At 43.5% G+C, this 25,342-nt stretch overlaps 1 protein-coding gene across 2 annotated transcripts in view; it reads left to right on the top strand.

Annotated features, from left to right (window-relative positions):
• The window catches only part of CTNND2 (catenin delta 2), an 886,271-nt gene that overhangs the window by 469,604 nt on the left and 391,325 nt on the right, over window positions 1-25,342 (top strand). For both annotated transcript variants that reach the window (XM_074356308.1, XM_074356299.1), the window contains exons 6-7: window positions 4,264-4,439; window positions 19,037-19,607. In XM_074356308.1, the coding sequence (XP_074212409.1) occupies window positions 4,264-4,439; window positions 19,037-19,607 (747 nt within the window). The remainder of the gene's footprint in view (window positions 1-4,263; window positions 4,440-19,036; window positions 19,608-25,342) is intronic.

Below are 25,342 nucleotides of genomic sequence, written 5' to 3'. Positions count from 1 at the left end.
CCACACTCCTGCTTGCACTTTTCAGAATAATGACAAAGAGGCAAAGGCATCTTTTTCCCACAGGTTGCTATGTGGTCTCTAGTCAGTTCATACAATTGAAGACACACTGAGATGTTGGCATTACACTCAGGATGCTCTGCTTTCCTAGGATCAGTGGCAGGTTCCGTGTCCCTCAGCTCCCTTGGAATTTCTCCCCTCTGTCTAGTTGAATCTAGTGTGTCTTGATCAGATCAAGGATACATACTGTCTTGCATTTATTTTTTAATTGAAGTGTAGTCGATTTACAATGTTGTGTCAATTTCTGGTATACTGCATAGTGATTCGAGTCTACATATATATACATATATATTCCTTTTCGTGTTCTTTTTCATTCTAGGCTATTACAAAGTATTGAATATAGTTCCCTGTGCTATATATTAGGACCTTATTGTTTATCTATTTTATATATAGTAGTTAGTATCTGCAAGTCCCAAATTTCTAATTTATCCCTCCCCACCCCCTTTTCCCCCTGGTAATCATAAGTTTGTTTTCTATGTCTGTGAGCCTGTTTCTGTTTTGTAAATAAGTTCATTTGTATCTTCTTTTTTCTGAGATTCTACATATGAGTGATATCATATGGTATTTTTCTTTCTCTTTCTGGCTTATTTCACTTAGAATGACAGTCTCCAGATCCATTCATGTTGCTGCAAATAGCATTATTTTATTCTTTTTTATGGCTGAGTAGTATTCCATTGTATAAATATACCACAGCTTCTTTATTGTTTTATCAGTTTATCAGAAATGGTTTCACCTCCTCATCCTAGCCCCCAGGGCTGAGATTTGGAACAGACCCCTAGCCTGAGCTTTGAAGATTGTCCATGATGGAAAGGATCCAGAATGATCAGAGATGTCACTGTGACCCCTTTGATCAATGTCTTGGAAGCAAACATACCAGAGGGTGGCTTCTGCTTTTGGGGAACTGCTAGGACATTGTCATCTGCTGTCGCTTATAGTTCCAGTTTCTTCTGGAGCAATGCAACATTCTATTCCCCTAGGTGGAAATTTAAAGCCCAGTCTCTTCCTCTCCCCCCAACACCCCAAGAAATCCTCTTCTGTTGTCCCCATCCCCCAGTGGAAACCCTTCATTTCCTCAGGGATGCAGCCCAATCTGACCTCTTGCTCAAGCAAGATTTGATGGAAAGTCAAAAGTTCTTGAGAGAGAAAAATCATAATTTAAAGCCCAAAACTATAAACACTTTTGAAATCTCTGGAAAATTTGTGTTTTCTTCCTCAGTGCACAGTAATGGTAATAAAGCTACTCAGGGGTTAATTATACGTAAATTTTACTTTTATTAGAAAGTAATTAAGAATTGTCCTATCATTTTAACCTTTTCCATATTCTAATATATCTGTGTTCTCTAAAACTGGAGGGAATAAAAGCCATTCATTTGAAACCTACTGAGCAATGGAAAAATCATTCTAAAATGCATGTGGTGTTTTGGCTATTGTCCCGACTGCTTTGTCCTTGCCAGGTGACATGACAGGGCTGTGAGATTATGATATATTGCTCATTGTTGCAATTACCTTTGTCAGGGCATATCTAGGTTTCATGCTTCAGATGTGTGAACAAAGTAACGAGACAGAGAATCTTGGTTTGTTTTCCTTGAGTATTGATCAAATACACAACTGATTCGATAAAAGATGAGCAGATTTGATTATTTCATATGGATATTTCAGGAGTACATAAATCATACATTTAATTGAAATTGCTATGAAAAGGGACCTTAAATTGTCATGGTTAGATCCTGCATGGAGAGCATTTGGAGGTTTCTGGAGCTAATTTTTATGAGTCTATTCAGAATTGACAAGTTTGTTTGACTTCCTAACTACATATGCAAGTAAGTTCATCAGAGCAAAGTGACAGTCCCTTAAAAAAGTCAAATAACCGGGACCCACAACCCTTTTGTTTTATGGATTTTTAAATAATTTACATGAAATTAAAGATTCTTTTTTTTTTATTGACATTTCCAAAATTCTGTGCTGTATTTTGTCTGTTTCAACTTTCATTGCCCTGGAAATACGTTATTGTGTAGAAAGGAATATATATGCACAGTGCAAGTCATTATGTCAGAGTAGACTGTCCTGAAAGAAATAACCAAAGGAAGTCTCTGTGGAAAGCAGCCCATTGTTAGGTAGAATGGTGACCACTAATCTTAAAGGGCCTCTGTTCTTCCACAATAACTCACTCTCCTCCATGGAGCAGTGACCTTCAGGAGGGTAGGAACCTGGGGGAAAGCCTTGGCTACAGGTCATCACTGTCCTCGCAGGACCCACCTCTTCCTCCTGTTTTTTAGAATTAGTTCCCATCTGCCTCTGCACTGTCACCAGTCCCTCTGCCCTCCCAGAGGCTCCCCCATATCTCAGAGACCACCCCTTGAATCTGTTTCTGTGCCTGACAGTTTCGACAGCCACCGTGGGGGCAATATGTTCCTGGCATCCAGAATGAAACTCGGAATGCACTCCCCATAGATGCATTGTACTTCTGGTGACTAGCCCTGTAATACCATTGGTATGGATCAAATGATTCTTCTTGCAAGCTATTGCAAACTTCACCATCTGGTATACACGGCTTTCTTGGGACTCTTATTTTCTAAATTACAAGGAAAAAGGATTACAATCGTACTTTTGTTATGCCCTTCACGATGAAATTGGGACTGGATGGACATGGTTTTATTTTCTTGCTTGAATTTTTCTCAGAAACTGTATACATTCCAAAATGCCAAGTCTTACCTGTATTAGCTAATCAGCTTAGTATTCAGTGTCCAGTGATGAAGAAGTATTGTTGCATCGTTTAGAAGTTCCATCAGGGAATCAGAGGGGAGGGGATGGTCTTAAATGCAAATATTATGTGAACCGATACTTTTTAAGAGAAGACATTATGTTCATACAAAAGAAGACCCCTGTCATAGCAAATCTGTGGTCTTATTTGAAATAAAAAGTCATGTTCTAGTCTTAAAAACAAAGAAGTAAGGAACTTAAAATTTGCTTACGGTTATTAGAAATGATACTATTGCCTTAAACAGCCAAAGAGGGAGATGAAGGATGACACAATGATTATACCGTAATCCATGTGTGTCAAATTCTCGTCCATCAAAAAAGAAATCACTTTATAATACAGTTAACATGAGAAAACTTGTCTTGCCAAGTTCCTACCCCCCCAACTCACTCTACTTACCTTGATTCCCTCTCAAACACACACAGTAGAAAATAGTACATTTCCACTCTTCTGTATTTCTTTTTAAATTCTTTTCTTTTTAAGCTTTTTTTTTTTTTTGGTGGGGTTTTGGAGAGGTAATTACGTTTACTTATTTATTTATTTGTTTAATGGCAGTGCTGGGGATTGAACCCAGGACCTCGTGCATGCTAAGCACGTGCTCTACCCTCCCTCCCTCCCATACTTCTTTTAATTCCCAAAGTGAAATTTGATTAAAGAAAAAATCTACTTAACAAAGGAAATAAGCAAACTGTTGCAAAGCTCCCATCAAAAAGGAAAGTAAGAAAATAAACCACATTTCCTTAACCCAGAGGATAATTAAATAATAAGGCCAGGAACTGATCCTCTTCCTCCCTCACTTGTAGTATCAGCCACATTGGCCGCACTGATTTAAACAGTGTATTTTCTCTTTGTCTTCTGAATGTGCATCGCTGTGATGGCGAAGATAAGTAACTGTCGGAGACCATGTGAGGATCAGGGAGAACTCTACGTTGTATGAGAGCTGTTAATATTTTAAACACTGTCTACCCTTCAGGCACTGAGATATTACATGACTATTTATACAATAGAGTTTGTCACTGATTGGAAGGTTTCAAATGTTTTAGAATCTTGATGATTAAGTAGGAGAAATGATTATATTAACGCGATTAACATGTACGAAAAAGTAGCCTTTCAGATTATTTCAAATGTTTCTGATATTATCTAATCTAAAATTAACTACACGATTAACTAATTTGTCTCCTAAGGAATGTCTCTATGTAGGTCAGGATGAGATCATCTGAAAAAATCTACTCTTTGGAGAACTTTGAAACCACCGAAAAAAAAAAAAGAAAAAAACTCATTTAAGAGCTAGAGTCGAATTATATGGTCATTTTAGTGCTCAGAATTCAAAGCATAGATGGCTGGAATCATGTGCGTGTGATAATTCTAGGCTACTCTCAATAAATAATACATGTCATTTCTGCTTCACTGAGGCTGTCACTTACTGCTCTAAATGACTTTCAATGCAGGGCCCAGCCTGCTCTCCCAGAGTGCACTCCAGCTCAATTCCAAACCTGAAGGGTCCTTCCAGTATCCAGCAGGCTACCATAGCAACCAGACCCTGGCCCTGGGGGAGACCGCCCCGACGTCGCAGCTCCCCGCCCGCAGCACACAAGTCCGAGGTGCGGGCCAGAGTTTCAGCCAGGTATGTGGGGGAACGGGCCCTCTGCTCTGTTGGTCCGTGGGCTCCAAGGGACCAGGTGGGAAGCAGGACTGTGAAATGGCCATGATGTCCCCTCCTGCCTTTTTTGGGGGTGCCCTCCAACTTTGGAAAGACGCCCTGAGTGCTGTGATTGAAGGAAGTGAATAATACAATACACTTACAGAGTAATTTGAATTACGAGCATATTTTCTGCAGGAATGTCTGCGAATCACTTGTGCTGTATCTAATTTATATATACTTATCTATGTGAATATGCAAGCATGTGTCTAGGTACTATTTCTGTGTCCATATGGGATCTAAATGTGACATACATACATTCTTAGTTTGTGAGTATACCTGAAACACATTTTTTCATCTTAAAAAAACATGAAATTATTCCTTGGGGTTAATTGTATAAAGGAATATAGTGTAAATGCACCATCAAGTATACAGAAGTATTATGAAGACAATTGTGATTAGTGTAGGAATAGTTATACTTTGTCAAGTGTGATTTTGAAATGTGCCCTTAATTGTTTCTTTAAGATGTGTCCGTGTCCTCACAGCTCCACTGTACATATTTATTAGCTGCAGTTAAAACCAGCTTTTGGTAAGAAGAAGTAGTTACCAACTGGAGTTCTTTTTCAAGAAAGATATTAATGTTGTTGTTTTGTGTGTCTGTGTGTGTGTGTGTAATGGATGATGTATGTATATATATATTAAAAAAAGCACCAAATATTTTGGTTTTGATAATTTTGGGGCACAGACTATATTCAATCAAGTCTCCAGAATTAATATATTAGAGGGCTATCTTGTTTTAAGCTATATGCTTATTTTCAGTAGCATGAGAACTTTTCAATCTCTGTGCTTTTGCTCCTGGAATGAAGAGCCCAGAACCCCCAAAAGCACCCCTTAGGCTGGCGAGCTTAATTTCAGCCTTTCTGCATTTACTGGGTGGTACCTCTGCCAGAAGTCCGTCCCTAGGCACGCCACGTACCCCAGGCTCCTGTAACAACCAAACCCATCTCTGTCCCCAGTTTACTGTTATTATTCATCCATGAGTGTTTGCAACTAAACTGAGAGCTCCTTGAGGGCAGAGCCATTTTCAGTTTTTATCAGCAGCCCCTCACCCTCCACCTGGCTCCTAAGAAGTGTCTGCAGACAGAGAGGAAGCAGAACAAGTTAGAATGACATCATATGGTCACCGTACGATGCTTATTTTAGGTGATCTGGGCATAAATGAAGTGTAAGCTGAAAAGTCTCAGTGCATTTCAGTGATTAAAGGTAAATGCTGTCCCAGATATCTATTAAAAATATGATTGTCTTCTTCAGGCAATATCCTTGTGCATCAGTGGCTTTGTAACCTTCACATCGTTGTGATGCCAGGGTTGTGTGGATAAAAGGGAGAGAAAAATAAAACATTCCACTGAGATGGGCTGGTCCCCCTGCAGTGGTCCAGTGTGACCCCAGTTCAGGCAGCATCCCATGTGGATGGAGAACTGGAGGTATGTGGTGCTGGAGAGCAGAAGGACCTCGTGGTCACTGAGTCCAGGTCCACGCACACAGAGGCTGACCCGGGCAGTGTGCTATTTCCCAGCTCCAGGATCTCTGCTTTTTAAAGGCACTGGTCTGTTCCACCTCCCTTACAGAAATGTGATGGGATGCAGGAGCGAATCTCTGAAAAAAGGTTTTTAATTTATTAGAAAAAATTATTTTATATATCCAAATATACATGCACTTATCATATGTACAAAATAGTCCCTATTGTTTACTTACATAAGCACATTAAATAATATTGACAATATTGAGTGATGTTATTTGCATAGTAAATACTTTTAGATTTTTTAATCTAATTTTATTTTATTAAAAGATTATATGGAAGCTATATGATTTCCTTCTCTAGGTTTAGATTTTTTTTTTCCCTCTCAAAAGCATCCCATCCTGAAAAAGAATTATTTTTCTTCTTCCCATCTATACTGACCCTCTTTGACCGCGATACACTGATCATGGTAGAATATATGTAATTTTGAATTCTCTGGAAGCAAACAAGTGGATTACAGCCCCCTTTTTTTTTACCTTCTGTCTGTTCACACTTCTAAGTCCAAGGGGCCAGAAATATTCAGAAATGAATAATATTTTATATTCAGATTAACCTATGAAAGCTATGAATTTAGCTTTTACCAGATTCCTAGAACTTCTAAGACATGCAGCTCATAAAACAAAACAGTTCTGCCTTTTTAAAAATTTTTATCTTGAACTCATTTAATACTCATGCTTGACTTTTTCTCATAAATATCTAAGACTCCTGCAATTTGAGTTGAAAACATTACGTCAGATTTTTAAAAAAATCAGCAGTCCCATAGCCGACCATCATGGAAAACAGACATATCTGTGCCAAACGAAGAATCAGTCAACTTTTCAGCTTAACACGTGAGCCGCTCGTAAGCTCAGTTCACACCTAGCTATGTAAGGACTAGCTGTTAAATCAAAGCTTTCTTGATTCTAAAATTCATAATTACCGTTTATTGAGCACGGAATTAATCTATTTTACATTCATCCTCTTATTTACTCCCCCTACAGGGCTGTATTAGTGTTTACATTTTAAAGAAGAAAAACCTCAAACAATACATCGAGAGAAGTTGTCAGGCACCGTTTTAAGGCAGCAGCAATAAGCATGGGAACAGAATCTTGACTGAGTTGAAGTCTGATCCCTTCGAGAGTGTTTTGTAGGTTTCCTGTTCTAGATTGACTTTCAATTAAAGACATCTACAGCTGGAACCTACTGAGAGCTCTACACAGGTGGACAAGCAATGCAGTGATGTATCTACTCCCATGTTGTCAGAGTTCCCCTTGCTGGGCTTAATTCCAGCATCCACCAATCGCCATGGGAGTAAAACAGTAGAAGCTCAAACGCCATGGGAGTAAAACAGTAGAAGCTCAAAGATTGAGCATCACATCAAAAATCCGCTTTCAAGTTTAATCAGAAAGTGTAATAAGTTGCAGAGATAGCAAAGCTGTCTATTCGAAGGCGTCTATAAATGTGCCTGTTCACGGCGGTAACTTAAGTTTGAACCCGAGGTTACTGGTGTGCACTCGTTTACCTGACAGGTGGGTGGATGAAGTCTGAGTATTCAAACCGGGAGGGGAGAGGCTTGTTCCGATCCACCCGATTAACAGGATGGAGGCTGTTGGTGGATGTCGGAGTGTTACTTATCGCAGTGAAATGGCGGATCTGGGTCCCGTGATCTACTTTCAGCCTCGGTGTGCTGCAGCATGAAAGGCATGTTTTACTGTGACTTTAAAATCTTGTTCGAGGAATGCTGAACAGTAAGCCAGCATTTTACTCAGTGTTTAGTGTTACGTCCTTGAAGGCAGGGAGACCACATCGTATTCTCATGACATCTCTGTTCACATTCTCCTGGGAATCCCTCTCTGCCAGTGGTTTTGCAGGGCCCTGTGACACGTTCTTTTCACTATTTTGAAAGGCGTTAAAGTTCATTCCTTCAAGCCTGGATTCATTTTTGGAATATTTTGTAGTCACAGAGCACCAAAAGGGCTAGTCAAGCTCAAATAATGCTTGACAGATGCGAGACCGAGTTAATAAGGTCAACAATCCAGGAACACAAAAACACTCCATTTTTTTTTTTGGTCTAAAAAATGTATGATTTTAAAGTAAAGCACATGGTTTTCTATCTGGCTCATAAATCATGTCAGACAATTTCAAAGGCGTATCACAAATGTTCAAAGATGCTAATTTCAATTTTTGACAAACTCTAGTTTATTCAACATAATCAGTATTTGTTGGGTGGCCTCCCCCAGGTTCTCACCAGGCCCCGGGCCACAGCCTGCCTTGCCCCACCCTGTCAGTCTGAAAGAACCCTGAGTCACAAAAATCGCCATAGAATATTAGTTCTCTGGCATTACCCTCATTAAAATCCTTGAAAGGCATTCTGTCCAGATGCTAAGATCATGGGACCGAGCTGGAGCAGAGAGAGCGTGAGACGCTTCGCCTCAGACCCAAGGCCTTCGCAGAAAGGCACGTGAGCCGATCGTGGTTGGTCCTTTCTTCACGCCAGCGCTCTGCTCAGCTGCCCTGCACGCTCCCAGCCCCAGCCTCCAAACAGGCTGTGTAGACTACCCACCCCCCGTGCCTCTCTCCCTCCTCCGAGTCAGCCTCGGCCTTGGTGTCGCTCTGGTGAGGCGCCTCGGTCAAAACAAAGCTGCTCCTCATTTACATGCGTATAGCTCTAGGTTAGTCTTTGACACCGTCAAGATGTTATTCCGTGCTCCTTGTCTGCCATGAGCTGTTACACGTGCTTGGGCTGGAGAAGGAAAGAGAACAGACATGAATGATCCCTGTCCTCAAAGAATGTATATTCTAGCTGCAGTGATGGGGACTCAGAAAATCAGCACGAGGGGGAGGCTCAACGGGCAGGGCGCGTGCTCAGCACGCACAAGGTCCTGGGTTCACCCCCCAGCACCTCCATTAAAATAAATAAATCAATAAACCTAATTATCTCCCCTCCACCCCAAAAAACAAAAATTAAAAATCAGGAAAAAAAAAAAAGAAAATGAAAATCAACAGAGTGAATAGGTAAATTGTATAATTTGTTAGAAGGTGGTGAATTCCGGGAAGGGGAAATGAGTGCACAGGAAAAGCAGGATCCAGAGTTCTTGGGGGCGGGGGCTGGTGGCACATGGGGCTTGTGGAGCAGGTGCCATGATGCTTAGGCAAAGGCATGGAGGAGAAGAGGGGCTGTCTAGGGGACAGCAGAGGCAGTGGCTCCTCGATGAGGTGGCCGGGCATGTTGGCAGGACGTCAAGGAGGCTCAGGTAGGCAGAGTGGGGAGCAGGAGTTTGCAAGTGGACGGGAGACCCGGTGGACTGCTGTGAGGATCTTGTCTTTGGCTTGGAGTGGATTGAGGATCTGGCAGAGAATTTTGAGCAGAGGCACAACCCGGCCATGACTTACTGTTGAAAGCATCACTCTCTCACACCACATACAACCCCCTGTCGTAAGTGGCTGACGAGTCTGTTTCTTCCTATGAGATGGCCTTGTCACAGGAGTGGAAACCATATGAAATTCATCTCCATCTTTCGAGTGACTGGCCCAGGGTTCAGCAAGTGTTCCTCACGTTCCTCACGCCCCAGCCTCTCCTTTATAATCACACCGCAGAGACTGTGGGTGGTGAGGATGGAGAAGCTGGGTCTTCTCCAGGTTTCGTCAGCTTCCACTCGCATCCAATTTCCTATGGATTATATGAAATGCTGAATATAAAACTTCTGGCACAGAAGAGTCACTCTAAAAATGTTGGTTTCTCCCCATGTCCAAACACAAACTCGTCTCATCAAGTCTTCCATTCCTCAAGGAGACAAAATTTGCAAGAAATATGAGCGTCTACATCTGTACACAGAACCCTGGCAAAGGAGTGCAGGAACCTAAAGATTTTAAAACCCCTTTTATGTTCTCCTGCTGAACTGAAGTAAGCCTGGGCGTATTCATAATCCTGGGGAAGTGCCTGCTTACTGCAGGAAATTAAGAATTGCATGATAGTTCTGGAAAATAAAACTTGAACAATAGTGGACACTCTAAAAAAGCAATGAGCTTTTCAAGAAGCAAATCGCCACGTCTTTTTGAGCTGGCCTGTCTAATGTTGCACTGATGTTTATGTCTTAAAAGTCCTCATTTGTGCCATATAATAATGATAAATACACCATCTGCTCCCTTCTGCCAGAGGCCGATGTGTGTTTTGAGTTTGGAATGTGGCTTATTGCTGCACTTTCTCATCAGGTAGATGTCAAGGTCAAAGGGATGGGGAACTCTGTGTTTGGTGGTGGGAAGGACACCAAGACATACAGGGTTCAGAGGAAGAGCTAATCCCCCAGTAAACATACCTGCTTATTGATTATCGAATGGAAACGTGATGGAGACAACTCGTGTGACCTCACTCCAGTTTGCTGAATTATGAAAGAAACCGTTGCTTGGTAGCACCTGTAAAGAGAAAAATCACTTAAAAGCTTGCAAAACCCCAAATTGCTGAGACGTGTTTAGTGTAGAATGTCTTCATTATGCTGCATGTAGAGGAGAAGTCATGTCATTCTGTGTACCCTCTCTGACATGTCTGTGGGAAGCCGGCAGTCTACTTGTTTTTAAGATCGCTTTCAGATGATTACCTGTTGGAAATCCCTTCTTGTTGCTCTGCTTTAAAATCTTCTCCCTCCATTTTCTTTTTCCAGTATAAATATATTTAATCTGGCTTCAATAACTGAAACTTTTCTCATCGCAGAGAGGGTGTGTACGTGTTTTACAGTAACATTTCTTCTTTTAAGCAGATGTTTGGCTTATTAAAATTATACTAAATGAGCCTCTTCCTGAAATAAAAGTTTTATGTGGCCTATTTTGGCCAACGCTCGTGTCGTTTTAGAAAGAGTTGCCATCAAGAAATCCCTTTGTGGGATAAATTTAAATCAGACACTTCAGTTATTGTTTTTTTCTTCTCTATTTCCTTTCCTCTGATATGCCATAGAAATGGTCACATGAAATTCTTTTGAGAACAGTTACTGATAATGACCTTAAACATGCTTTAATCATAGGGAGGTCAGAGGGAAGGAACAGCCAGTACCCAGGGTGCAGAAGTTTGCAGTGTCTTGTTTATACTGGTGGCTTAGAGGCCCTGGGAAGTGGACCGCCACCACCTCCTTCTGGCTGCCTGCAGTGACAGGGACAGCGTGGTTTGCAAGATCTCTCTCTCCATCGCCTTCTCTCTCTGTCTCTCTGTCTGTCCCCTTCCTCCTTCCCTCTCCCCTTAGTTTTGAGACCCTTAGGCAAAGAGAAAGCAGTGAGGATGGTCTCCGTGATTATCTCAAAAATTATAGCTCATCTGGTCCTTTTAATTGAGGTGTTCTCATCTGGGGCAGGAATTTTTTTTTTTTTTCTTCAAGTGCCTTAGTTTTTCAATTACTTGAGTTTAATTGGGTCTAGGTACCACTTTCCCATGTTAGTCTGACATCACCACTGGGTAAACCCAGCCTTCCTTTCGTTACCTGATCTCTGTGGTGATGACTTCAGGGATCCCAGGGGGAGCTGGGCCCAGATGCTGTCTCTTCATTTTATGTTCCATATCTGTTTTCACCCAAACCAGCACTCCTCCAAGGAATGGCTCGACAAGGCATTTGATGATTTTATTTGGCTATCCCTGAAATTAAGCCTTTCTCATAGCACTAGGATTTTCTATCTGGAGAATTATTTTAGAGAGTGGCCTTTCTTCTGAAGACGGTGTCAAAGAGCAATGATCCAGATTTGGGAAGCCATGGTAGTTGTGTTCAAGCAAATTAATTTCACCCCAGGGAGTACAGGGGCACCAGACTGACTTTGGAGGGCGCAGCTTCATCGTAATTGCATCGTATGACGGGGACACGTCATATAATACCAAAATAAGACTTTTGCATTTTGGAACTGCTGCTTCCCTCTTGCTTCCAAGTTGTGAGAATACATGGCTTTGTCCATCTCCCTGTTCAAGCCTAGAGCCCTGTGCACACTGCCCCTGGGAAATTCAGCACATTCTCAGACATTTTCATCAGCTGCACGTAGGCGATGTTACTAAATCACGTGACCAGATCGCTCGGGTTCAGAAATGGATTTCTTCAAAGATGTCATCTTTAAGCCATGTCCTGTTTTTGTTTTTCGATTTTTTTTTCCCCCAAAAGTTATTCAGGCTTAACTCATCCAAAGAATGTTCTTCAACCGTTGCTTGTGTTTTCTCACCACTTAATTTTCTCTGCAATTGCAAACACCAGCCAACTGCTTCCCACCAAATCCAACGCCGCGTTCGGGTGTTTGGCTCTTCTGTGACCCCGGCTCTGATGCCTCTGCCTTCCTTTCATGTGTACTTCCCAGCTCTGCCTCTTGTGACACTGCTCTTGCCCAAGAGCATGACTCCCAGCAGTGCCCTTAGTCACCACAACCAGGCTTACGGGCCAAGGGGAGAAACCACGAGGTTCACAGGTCCAAAGGCAAGCCCAGTGAAACGCGAGTGCTGAATGCAGCTGCGGGGGGAGTAGAATGCTGATCCCAGGTCATCGGGCTCCTGTCTGGGAAGCCACAAAACAGAGGCTCCAGTTCCCCATTCCTGACATCGTCGGCCCAGCTGCCCAGCATTCTGGACAAATATCCCTCCTGACCCAGCACTGGGGGCCTTGCTGACAATTCCAGGAAACTTGGCAGGTCTAAATGCATCCTCACAAGGACTGCCTGTAAATCATGGACCTGTTTTAAAAAATTTGGTTTTGCTCAGTGACACTCCTTACTCGTGATTTGAAGTCAAGATTCTTCAGAGAGTTCAGGCTGTCAAGTCCCTTGTTAACCGGCTGTAAGCGTTGGGGTTTTGTCCTGGTTTTTTTGTTTTTTGTTTTTTGGTTTTTTTTTTTTTGCAAACTGCCAAATCCCCAAGGAATGAGGCTTAAGAAAGTTTCCAAGTTTGGGAATTTTTTTCCCCCTTATCAAACTTATGCCATCTCTCCCTCCTTTGCAGAAGATACAACCTGAAATGAGCAAGAAACAGCGATGCTCAGTATTAAGGCCTATGCCGTGTCCTGGTCCAAGAGCGCCGTATTTTCAGGGACTGGAACTTCCCAATAAAAAAACAATGCCATGGTTGTGAGCCAGATAGTATTCTGTGAACAACAAAAACACAGCAACTTTAGATTTCCAAAGTAATGTCAAGATAAAACACTTCACGTGAGAGGATTGCAGACAGACTTTCAGAACAAACTCCCGCAATACAGTAGGCTCTTGTTAGTGGTTTATTGAGTTAATGAGCGAATTAAAGCCTAAAGCTTGACTACTCTAAGTTAATGGACACGATGTCTATATTGCCTAAATTCCCATCTCAATGTTCTTTCTACTACAGCTTGAAAATATATTCTCCCCTTAAACACTTCTATAAAATAGGTGTAAATTCACTCCGTAGTTACACAGAAGGCGTCAGTGTACCAAGTATACACATGCAACAAATACACGTGGACATATAATATGAAAATCACAACCATAGTATATCCCAAATTGGGCCCACGTGAAACTTGTATGTAAATTATAATGCAGATGAAATATTTAATTTATAAGATCTTTGGTAAATTACATGTATTATTCATGTCTCATTAACAAAACCCCACATTTTCTTTTTTCGCATGAGACATAATCTCCATAAAGTGTCCGTAGGAATTAGAAGTAATGTTTTATTTGTCTCTTGATGGCTTTCCCATAGTTGGAAGCAAGAAGGGATGACATGTAATGTGCACCGAACTCTGCCTATTGGAAACTATTTAATCAGACCGTCTACTTAACAATGTCCTGCTTCCTTGGCGATTTCACATAGACAGGTGCCGCGTTTTGGCAGGATGGGAAAGAAAGTAATCCTTTGGGTTGAGACCGATTCAAAGAGCAGGGAATGAAGATACCAACAAGAATTATCCTGGTCATTAGCCACGTGTGATCCAGGACAGTATTGGGGCTCAATTATCTCCAAATATTTCTACAAAATTTTATATCACCATTTTTGAGGGTCTCAGTATCAATAAAGTGATTTCAATTCCCATTGCTTGTGCACACACATTTCCAAATATCCCTAGGGAAGAAGGACGTAGTAATTATGAGTTAAAAACGTGAAGTTTTGGAACTTCAACTTTAAAATTGGATTTACAGTTTTATTTATAGTGCCACCATACTTTTACGGCGGAATTGAGCTTCCATGACAGTAAAGTGGATGAAATTCTCTGTGTGTTCAATTTTGCTTATATTGTTTTTAATCCGATGACCTAGGTAGTCATAAACCACCTCATGAGTTGTGCAGCAGGCTTGACTTGTATTCCTCACCAGTTGCTGCTAAATGAAGTTACATAATGGAACAAAATATACACCCAAGAGAGGAAACAAGCTCCCAAAAGATGACTGCTTTTGTCTAACTGATGCAAAAAACACAGATTTTTCTATTTAGCCAGAGAACCGTTCTTAGGCACTTCTTATCGTGGAGGCTATTGGAATGGAGTATAATACCCCTGGATTATTTATTAAAAACTGCAGAAAGGCTTATATAACTGCACAGTCCAGCAAGGTAGCCACGAGACACGTTTGGCTATTTAAATTCAAATTAAACGTGTTAAAATCCAGTGCATATATCTAGGGCCCATGTGTCTAGTGGCTACCGTATTGGACAGTGTAGATATAGAACATTTCCAGCATAGACAATACCCATCTTAAAAAGCCTATAAAATTTTATCGTTTATGTTTTTCTCTTTTTCGTGTAAAAAAGTTACTGGCAAAATTTCACCAAGATCCTATAATATTTTTAAAAAGTTTTTGAACTGGCAGCTGTAGCCTGTCAGAATACCTGGAATTAGTGTGGCAGTTCTCAAAACTTTTACAGATTTGGGAGGACCCTTTAAGAAACCTTATGAATAATACTCAACAGAGTTAGCACTTCTGCAGCTGGAAGTTTCAACGTATTAAAAGGAAAATAAAGTGTTTGCAAGGTTTATTTAAGGTTTCCCTAGAATCCACTTTATTCTAATACTTCAATACTAGAATGCTATGTAGCATTTTAATTTCTAGTGGTATACTGTAGTATTTATTTTATTAAAAACTATGCTACTTGCTAATAGGATCTGTAATGTCATGTTATATATCCAAGACATAACAAAAAGTATTTGTTCTTTGTAAGCAAGGGACTCTCAGTCGACCCTCTGGGGTTCTTTTTCCTTCTCATGACCCTGTGGGAATCGCTCACAGAAATTCCTGTTGGAGGCTTTTCTGTTACTAGCCAGCTGGGTTCTGCATAGCTGAGTGCCGAGAGTGTCGCTGCTCAGGCCCCAGGAGAGCTTCCAGAGAAAAGTAAGGAAAGACAGTCACTCTCTGCAGCTTAGTGGTAGTTCTCAGGCCAGCGGCATCTCCCTCCCCTGGAAGGTTGCTAGAAATGCAGGCTCTCAGGTCCACTCCAGAGCCCCGAATCAGAATCTCCTCTACATCAGAGGCTTGCAAACTTAATGAGAACTTGTTGAAGCTGATCCCGGGGGCCCCTCCCCCAGAGTTTCCCACTTAGGGAAGGTGGGGTGATGCCAATACTGATTGTGATGCTGGCTGCTGGCGTGGGGACCACGCTTGGAAAACAACCCTTGCTCTGGGAATGACTTGTTCTCATCTTTGGTTGTACATTGGGACTACTTTGTGAACTTCCCAAAAGCCTGATGTTTGAGTCCCACCTCTGGAGATTCTGAAATAAACAGCTGGTGGATACTGCCTGGGTACTGAGTTGTTTTCCAAAAGCTCCCCTGGCAATTATAATACGTGGTTAGGTCTTGAGAAGCTCAGTCTGTATATCTGAAGCTCAGAACTTCTACTAGGAGAGAAGCAAAGCTGGACCCAGGCAGCGCCCCCATGACTCTGGATGATGCTGGACTGTGTCTCTGGGGTCCAGAGTGAGCACGCCAGCTCTGCAGAGCTTCTCCACCAGCCTCCCTACGTGGAGGCCCTCATGCCACAGCCTTGGGCATCAGCTGTACTAACCATTCCTTCATTCATTCTGTTGTCAGCAAGAAGGTTCTTGTCTTGTCGCAGAAACAATTCAGAAACAAGACACGGAGGTCAAGAAAGTGAAGCAAGGATTTATTAAGGAATAGATAGTACCCTGTCAAGGGAAGGCAGGCAGACCCAGGTGGTTTGCTGCCCTGAGCTTCTTTGGCAAGCTAGTTATATGGATGTAAAAATGAATGGGCAGAATATTCATTGGCAGGGAGGGGTTTGGGGTCCTCTTCCCTGATCTTCATCCCAGCTCCACCTTCCCAGCTGGGGAAGAGGGATTCCTTGTCCTTGTTTAGTCTTTTTAAAAATATATTTTTGTTTTTCTTTATGTGCTTTTGCTTTGGAGGGAGGTAATTAGGTTTATGTATTTTTTTTTTTTTGATGGAGGTACTGGGGATTGAACTCAGGACCTCATGCATGCTAAGCACGCACTCTTCCACTGAGTTATATCCTCCCTCTTTTTTTTTCAGACTTTTAAAAATACTAAAAAAAATTCTTTTTGTTTCTTTCCGGGGGTGGTCATTAGATCTATTTATTACTAGTTTTTGTTTTGTTTTGTTTTTTAATAGAGGTACTGGAGATTGAACCCAGGACCTTGTGTATGCTAGGCATCTGCTCTACCTCTTGAGCTATACCCTCCCCCCTCCTCATTTAGTCTTGACCAGGGAGTTAGATGAGGTCATGATGAACAAAAGGTTACATTCAGGTGAGGGGCATCATAAGTGAAAGTTACATTCAGATGAGGTCATAATGATCGAAAGGTTACATTCAGATGGTGGGGATTCCTGTCTTGTCCCACCTGTTTTGCCTCCAGGACACTTGTCAACCCAGAGTGTTTGGTTTCTTATCAGTCCCAAGGATCCTGTTCTTCTTGGTCTGTCCAAGGACCCCTGCTGTTCACAAGATGTATGGTTTTCTGCCGTTTGGCCCATGTCCCTCTTTCTCTGCTCATGTCTAGCTACCTGCCTGCTCTAACAATCCCACAAACGATCGTGGTAGCTCTGCTGTGAACACTCCTTCCTCTAGGTGCTGGAGACATACCACTGAATAGAATCGTGGAGCTTACATTTTACTTTCACTCCTACTGTTGAACTCAAAATAATTGCTTTGTGATGCTAAAGAAAAACCAGAACTGGACAGCAGTTAAAGCAACGAATACAGATTTTATTTAGAAAAAAAAAAAAAAGAACTATTGCAATAGGGGAGGAGAAATGTCGGTATAGAATGGTATAGAATACAGTGAGGAAAAGTGGGAATATACGGCCAAGGAATAGGTTGGGGGTCGGCGGTTGAAAGATTACTAAGAGGAAACATCATGGAAAGAGGATTCTAACGGGATTCTTGCTGAAGACAGGCTGGAGTGATGACATGTCACCTGGGGGCTGGTGAAGGGTGAGGAACTAGAACAGACATGGAGGGCGATCAGACATTGAGAGTGGGGGGGGGGTGCTGGCTAAACGGACTTAGCAGGATTCTTGCTAAAACTGGACAATGCACAGCCTTGTTGAGAAGAGAGTTCAGAGGAGCCCGACTAGAGCTTGGTGAAAGAGAATCTTTGTCAGTGGATGGATAAAAATACATATATATGTATGTGTATTATATATATATATATACACACACATACACCCACATTTACAAAAATATGAAATATATACATCATACATAAACACACACCTCATACAGAACGTCTTTCAGCAGACAATGTATCTCCCTCTCCATCCAGACTGCTCTTCACAGAGGATTTTGATGTTGTTCAATTAACTCCCTCAGGTGGTCACACGAACCTAACATTCCAGATAAACTTTGGAATGCTGCGTGCACGTTGCTGAAAGTGCCCAGTCTGTCATTTGCCAATTGCCGTTCCAGAACGGGTGGAGAGGCATAAGTGAAACTTTTAATAGAGAACATCTGTTTCGGTCTCTCTCTCTCCCCCTTCCCTCTGGCTCACCCGTTTCCTCCACCCTACCCAGTTCCCACCCCTCATTTCAAAACCTGTCTTCCCCAGCTTCTCCCTTTTTCTGTGTACAATCTTACCCCCTTTTCACACCAGCCTGTTCTCAAAAACTTTTCTGCTCCTCCGGGAAAGCCTGGAAGATCCCAGACCTCCTGCACAGAAGTGGTTGACAATGCAGTGTTTTCATTCGAATGCAGATTTGTCTCTGGACCAGATTCAAGGAGAGTGCTTTCCCCTCCAACTGTCTCTCTGGCTCCACCCCAGCCCTTGTTGTCTTTTGTGTTCTTGTAAATAAATGAGAGGCAACTGGCTTTCAGTTTGAAGACACAGCTGCAGGGGGCTCTTAAAAGCGAGCTAGAGAGAGAGAGGCTGAAAGACTTGGAGGCCAGCGGTAAATCTAGAAAAGGGAAGCCTTTCATTTACAGTTGCTCTGCCTCCTCTGGAAATGCTTTTTCTAAATACTGAAAGACCCAGCGTATTTCTTCCGACTTGATATTTTTTCCCTCCTTTTAACTTTTCTCATCCACAAAGAAGAATCAACGGGGCAATAGCTACAGAATAAACTCCACGAAGTATGTTTCTTTCTTATGTTCTCCAGATAAGTATGCATCTTAGCCAATGTCAGAGGCAGAAACTGTATCCAATGAAATGCCCGTGCGGGTGGGGGCCGGGGTGGGGGGAGAAAAGACTGTCTGAATTTCTCATGAAAACTACCAGATCGTGATTGCGATCACGATGGCCCTGCCAGGGGGCCGGCGGGGGGGGGGGGCTTTTAAACTCTTTCGGGGACTAATCCGGTGCCTCGGCTCTTCCAGATTTGCTCTTACCCCCCTCTGAGGTGTGTGAGCAGAATCCGTGTCCCGTTCGCCGGACGGGATCCCCTCCCCGGGTCAGCCTGGGCGACCCGGGTTTTCCTGGGGTGGGAGAGAGCCCCTCCCGAGGAGCTCGAGGGGCGCGTGCGTCCTGGTGCCCCGCGCGCCCGAGCTTCCCGGGGTCCCGGGCGGCGCGCGGGGGGCTGTAGGGTGGGTCCGCTGCCGGCTGGCTAAGAGCGCGTGTTGTCTGCTCTCCCGCGCACAGGGCACCACGAGCCGCGCGGGCCACCTGGCGGGGCCCGAGCCCGCGCCGCCGCCGCCGCCGCGGGAGCCGTTCGTGCCCAGCCTGGGCAGCGCCTTCCACCTGCCCGACGCGCCGCCCGCCGGCGCCGCCGCCGCCGCCGCCGCCGCGCTCTACTACTCGAGCTCCACGCTGCCCGCGCCGCCGCGCGGGGGCTCCCCGCTGACCGCACCCCAGGGCGGCTCGCCCACCAAGCTGCAGCGCGGAGGCTCGGCCCCCGAGGGCGCCGCCTACGCCGCGCCGCGCGGCTCCTCGCCCAAGCAGTCGCCCAGCCGCCTGGCCAAGTCCTACAGCACCAGCTCGCCCATCAACATCGTCGTGTCCTCGGCCGGCCTGTCCCCGATCCGCGTGACCTCGCCCCCCACCGTGCAGTCCACCATCTCCTCCTCGCCCATCCACCAGCTGAGCTCCACCATCGGCACGTACGCCACCCTGTCGCCCACCAAGCGCCTGGTCCACGCGTCCGAGCCCTACAGCAAGCACTCGCAGGAGCTGTATGCCACGGCCACCCTCCAGAGGCCGGGCAGCCTGGCAGGTAAACGGCTCTGCCCCGGGGGCGCCTGGGCGCGTGGTGGGGTACCGCGCAGGATGGAGGCCCGCGGCTGGGCTGGAGGGAGTTCCAGCGGGGCGTGTCTGCGGGCCCGTGTTTAGCATCTGCCCAAGGTAGGGGATGCGAGGGCGTCCCCAGGTAGGCTGGGTTAGCCTCTGAATTCGAACCTGCCGGTTCTTTACGGAAGTACTGCAATCTCTCAAACTCTAGTGTTTCTTTCTCCCTCTCTCTCTCTCCCTCCCCTCCATCTGAAAACTAAGACATCCATCCTTTAAGTCCAACTGAATAAAGAATCACACAGACCTGTTGATTGTATCCAGAAAAAAGAGCGAAGAGAATAAATAGCACAGTATTTCTATGATCACGGATAGTTATCTACATTTAGGTGTAGAAAAAAATACGGCGTGTTCCCAAAGCAGGCGTTCAATTTACATAAGTTTTAATAGGAATGGAAAAGTAACCAATGATGAAAAATTGCCTTGAATTTTTACTTCATTGTGGCTTGAATTTATGATATTTTGTCTAAGTCTGAGAAGTAAAGGACGCTCCCCTACCTGTCATTGAATTTACGTAGATTCCAACAATGGGGGAAAAGGAACCAATGAGAAAGCCTCTTGAGTTTGTTGCCTGCTTATTATGGGGACCCAGGGGTTGGAATGGGGCTGTAAGAAGCCTGCTTTTCTCTGCCAATTCAGAGAAGATGACATTTCTGTGGTCATTATGCCCGTCAAAGACCGAGCTGAGCTGGTGATTCTCTGCTGGTGGCACCATATGTTCAGCTTAAACGAGACACTGTGATTGAAAGACTGATGTTTTGTCTCCTAAAACACCTGACAGCGAATCTGGACTTACTGTTGATTATTTTTTTCCCTCTTATGAAAGTATTTGGTAATTGTGTCAGTCTAGTAACAGATGCTGCACTCATATGGTTCCCTTCGTGACACAGATAGATGACTGTGGAGATAAATAGGGTGAAAAAAGGAACTTGTTGCATACGGGAGGCAGGTGTCCAAGGGCTTTTTAAATTCAGCACAGTAATTGCCCGTGTGGACTGGCCTGGTGTGACAGGATGCAGGCTGGAATTCTGCTGCCCCCAAATTATGCTGGTGTGTTTACTCTCACTCACTCCTCCCCTCTCTTTAATAGAATTGTGGAACGGACAGCCATTGGTGCTAACCCAAGGACAGTATTAATATAGCTATTACGTAGGGACTCAGGAGTAACAATCTGGTTGGAAGAAGGGGCCGGGACACATACTTGGCAACTTTGTTTCTGTAGCTTTGTTATAGAAGTTTGTAAACTAAGTTACTAGATCCTGGCAACTCAGCTAGTGGCAGGCTCAAGCCTGACACCTTCCCAGCCACCTGAGAGAAAAGGAAACTGAGTCACAGAGAGTCTGGGTGACTTGCCAAAGGCCGTTCCGTTTCCTGCACAGACCTGGGGAAAGAAACCAGGAGTCCTAGCTCCTAGCTCTTTCTCCCAGGGGTCACACGTGATACACTTGTATACGTGCCACAGCATCACTTTAGTGAAAATAGGGAGTGTGGGTCTGGTGGGGAGGTTGGGGGAGTATGAGTGAGGCAGGGAAAGAGCCTGGCAGCTCCTTATATCATTGGATTAGGAAGAGCTTTACAAGTGAAAATGTTGTGAAAATCGCTTTTACTCTAATATCTGGAATAATGTTTCTGAGGATATGATGTGGCGTGTGTGTGTGTGTGTGTGTGTGTGTTTAGGAGGAGGGAAGCTTTGGCCAGAAACGAGAGAACTTCAGTTGATCAGCACAATCCCACGTGTTTTCTTGTCTCTCCTCATTTCCATCTGTTCCTCAAATTCTCTGACCAGTATTTCATTTTGGCTACCTGGTGGGGGAAAAAAAAAATCAACGTGCCATTGAAGGGTCTTAATTTTTGAGCTACAGTGAGCACTTTTGGTGTTGGAATTACTTTGTTTGAAATGCATACTTTTAAATATTCAAAGTTTTTTTTTTCATGCAAATTGCTGCTGGCAGTTTTTGAGTTTAAAATTATTCTGTCACTCTGCATAAATACTTGGGTTGCATCAGATCGTTGGCCCTATTTAGAAATTAGCAAACTTTGGCCCAGGAGAAGTGTGGGGACAGATTCTAACGTTTGTGAGAGATCGGGAATTTTGGAGCTTCTGGATTCCATACCTAAGTCTGTGTGCTTGATACCGTTCCAGGCGTCGTCAAGTTCGGAGCCACCTGGTTTGTTAATTGAAAGCACAGTTAAAGTCAAGACTGAAAAATAGCTTTTGCGTTTTCAGGGTTGTGATTTTGGAGATTTGTCATTGATAACTAAGAAGTGTGAAGACGGGATAGGCGGTGACTTTCACTATTGAATTAATTAATTCCTTTAATTATATATTAAGCAAGCACCTTTTATGTACTGGCACTGACTTAGACCCTGAGGATACATAATTGATCAATATGATCCAAAGTCCCTGGCCTCATTTCAGCTGGAGAAGACAGAAAAATCATAAGAGTTTTTGGCCAAGAGGCCAGGGAAAGCTTTAATTAGAAGGTGACTTTTGAGTCAATCATGATGGAAGTGAGGTGGCTGGCCATTTGAATATGTAGGGGAAGGCCGTTCTGAACACAAGGAACAGCAAGTTCAAAGGCTGGTAAATGGAGGGTGTCTAATACGTTTGCAGAGCAGCAAGAAGACTAGCAGGGCTGGATCAGAGAGCAAGAGAGCAGAGAAATGAAACGAGGTCAATGACCAGCAAAGTAGGGGCAGAAGGCGAGACCAGAGAGGGCCTCAAAAGTCTTGATTAAGACTTGAGGGTGCTGGCTCTACCCTATCCACAGGAGCTACTGAGGATTTGAGCAGAGGAGTGGCACAATCTGAGTTTATTACAGGGTCACTGGCTGCTGTGTCCAGTATACACTGTAGGGGATCAAGGGCGAAAGCGAGAGGACAGGTTGGGAGGTAATTACGGTAATGTAAGCAAGAGGTAAGGACGGCTTGGGCCAGGATGGTAGCACTGGAGGTTATGAAAAGTAGTGTAATTCTGATTCTGTATGTGTGGTAGAGCTGACCTGGCTTTCTCATAAGTGATGATTGTAAGAGAAAGAGGACTCAATAATGCCACCAACTCAACAACCAGAAGAATGGAGTTGCCATCGATTGAGATGGGGCAGGATGCAGAAGGATCTGGTTGGGTTTGGGGACATTGCTGGTAAATATTAAGATCTTGGTTTTAACATGTGATATCTGTCGGAATGCACAGGTGCAGTAGACAGTTGGATACACAAGTTGGAGTTCAAGGGAGAAGCCCAGGCTGGAGGTAAAAATTAGGGAGTCATCGGCAAGTAGATGGTATTTGAAACCGTGAGTCTAGAAATGTTCCCTAGGAAGTAGGCCTAGAGAGGCGAGGTCCAGGGACTGACCCCACATGCCCCCCACAAATGTAAAGGCCTAAGAAGTTGAGCAGGAACCAGCAAAGGAAAGAGATAAGTCAGAAGTGTAGGTCAGTGTCATTTCTTAGAAGCCAAGAGAAGAGCGTATCTCAAGGCAGGAGATCAATCAACTATGTCCAATGCGATTAACAAGTCAAGACAGAGGAAGACTGTTCTGTGACCTTGGGTTAGCAGTGTGTGCTCACTGATGGCCTTGAAGGAGCAGTTTCAGTGAAGGGTGGTGGTAAAATCCTACTGAAAAGAGGGAATGGCATCCAAGAGAGAGCAGAGGAGAAAAACTAGAGACTGAAAACACGTGTATTGTTTTCCAGAAGTTTTTCTTCTTTAGCTATAAAACATTTACAGGAATTTAGAAGTTCCGTCTGAGGATTTCAGGTCATCAGTCTTTGTGGGCACTTGTTAAGGAGCACACATCCATATTCTGCTCCAGATCTTCTAAGTGGCCAAACTTTATAAAGTCTGGCCAGAGCTTTCTGAGTTCCACCTATCTGGGGAAACATAATTCAGATTAAACCTAGAACAGTGTCATTTCTCAGATATTATGGCAACAGAGCCTGGAGATCTCTTAGAACTTTTTCTTTCTTCTTCTTCTTCTTTTTTAAAACCATTTCTTTTCTCAGCATACGGTGGTGGCTGAGCAGAAACCCAGCTCTGCCTTGTCGGAGGTCCCTGAGGTGATGGGCATGGCTCACCTGTTAGAAATTGTTCCCTCATCGAGGGGTTTTCAGTAGTGTCTGTCTGCTCTCATTACTTCAGGTGTGAGTAAGATAATGTGTTTAAAGTACGAGCACATTTTCTGTGCAATAAAAGTTCACTCACATGATACCAACTGTACTAATCTGGATGTACAAGAAAGAAGTCGTTCGTTCTAACTTCAGACACAAAGCAGCAATTTTGCGTCCCCAAACACACCAGTTTTCAGTGTTGGGCATACAGAAATGTGTGAGGGGTGATCTTTGCCCTCAGGAGAGCTAGTTTGGGAGCAGATACAAGAGTGGACAGTTTGAAACCCAGCATTAGAGCGAAACAGAAGTTGGTTACCGAGGAAATACACTAGAGGAGCGTCCCGCAGCAGGGGTCAGATGTGTGCCACGCTTGCTTCCTTGGTGCAGGGACTCCAAACCTAAGCAGTATAGACGGAACTAACGAGAAATGCGGTGTAGACAGAACTGGTGAGAAAGCACAGCTGGGGCGAAGCATAGAGAAGGGGTGTGGTGAGGAGTGGGGATGGGAAGGGGTGGAGACTGCCAGCAGATCAGCATTTCCTGGCGAGAACGGGGTGGTGCCGGACAGTGGAAGATGCAGGGGAGGAGAGGCGAGGGCTGGGAATTTCATCCTCCAACAGGAGGGATGACATGATCATGTAGGGATGTTAAAAACTCCATTCTGGGACTTGTGTGGAGGATGGATTTATAAAGAAAAAGTTGACAGGGAAACATTTCGGAAGGTAATGGAGGAGTCCTTCCCCGCTCCCAGATCCAGGTGTCAAAACTTTCCCCCACTTGTTTTGAAATGGGGCAGTCTAAAAATGGTCACTTATAAAAGGTAGAGGAAGAGAAAAAAAAAAAAAAAGGTAGAGGAAGAAGAAATTTAAATAAATGGCATAACTTGTTTTTACGTTTTTCTCCCGACAGGTTGCTTAATTTTTTATTTTCTGATTTAAAAGTGAAATATACTCACTTTATGCATGATGACTAAAATTATGTAAAAAAAAAGATTGCAATATAAAACATTTGCTACATGCCAGGCAATTTTCTAGATAGTTGGCAACCTATGTCTCTTGTCATTTCCAACAACTTAATTGGGAGATTTTTACCCCCATTCTACAGATTTGGAAACTGAGGCTTATCAGTGATAAGTTCCTTACTGAAGGTTTCTTTGGCTGGAAATGACAGGGAAGTGATTTGAACCTAGATCACCTTGAATCCAGCATCTCTTTACTTTTAAATATACATGATATGTGGATAGAGGTGATATATTTTGTGTATTGAAGAAAAACACCAAGGATGCAGGAATACAATGTAAGTTTTCAACTTATTTAAATGACCAGTGATTTTGAAGAAGCAAAAATATCTCAGAAATGTGTCAACATCCAACCGAATACGACCACCAGTACCAATTTTTGTTCAATTTTGTAAAGACGATAACATAATCCTTTCATTTTCTGGTTTAGAGCAAAATGAATCCTGTTAAAAATAGAAATCTGAGTTGTAAATATGTATTAAAGTTAAGTCAAACACCAGAAGCTTACTTTTAGGTAAAAATGAAATGAATTAAGTGA

Source organism: Camelus bactrianus, chromosome 3 (genome assembly GCF_048773025.1).
Source record: "Camelus bactrianus isolate YW-2024 breed Bactrian camel chromosome 3, ASM4877302v1, whole genome shotgun sequence".
NCBI lineage: Eukaryota > Metazoa > Chordata > Mammalia > Artiodactyla > Camelidae > Camelus > Camelus bactrianus.
The sequence above is the reverse complement of the archived record's forward strand: the minus strand, read 5'-3'. Positions and strand labels throughout refer to the sequence as shown.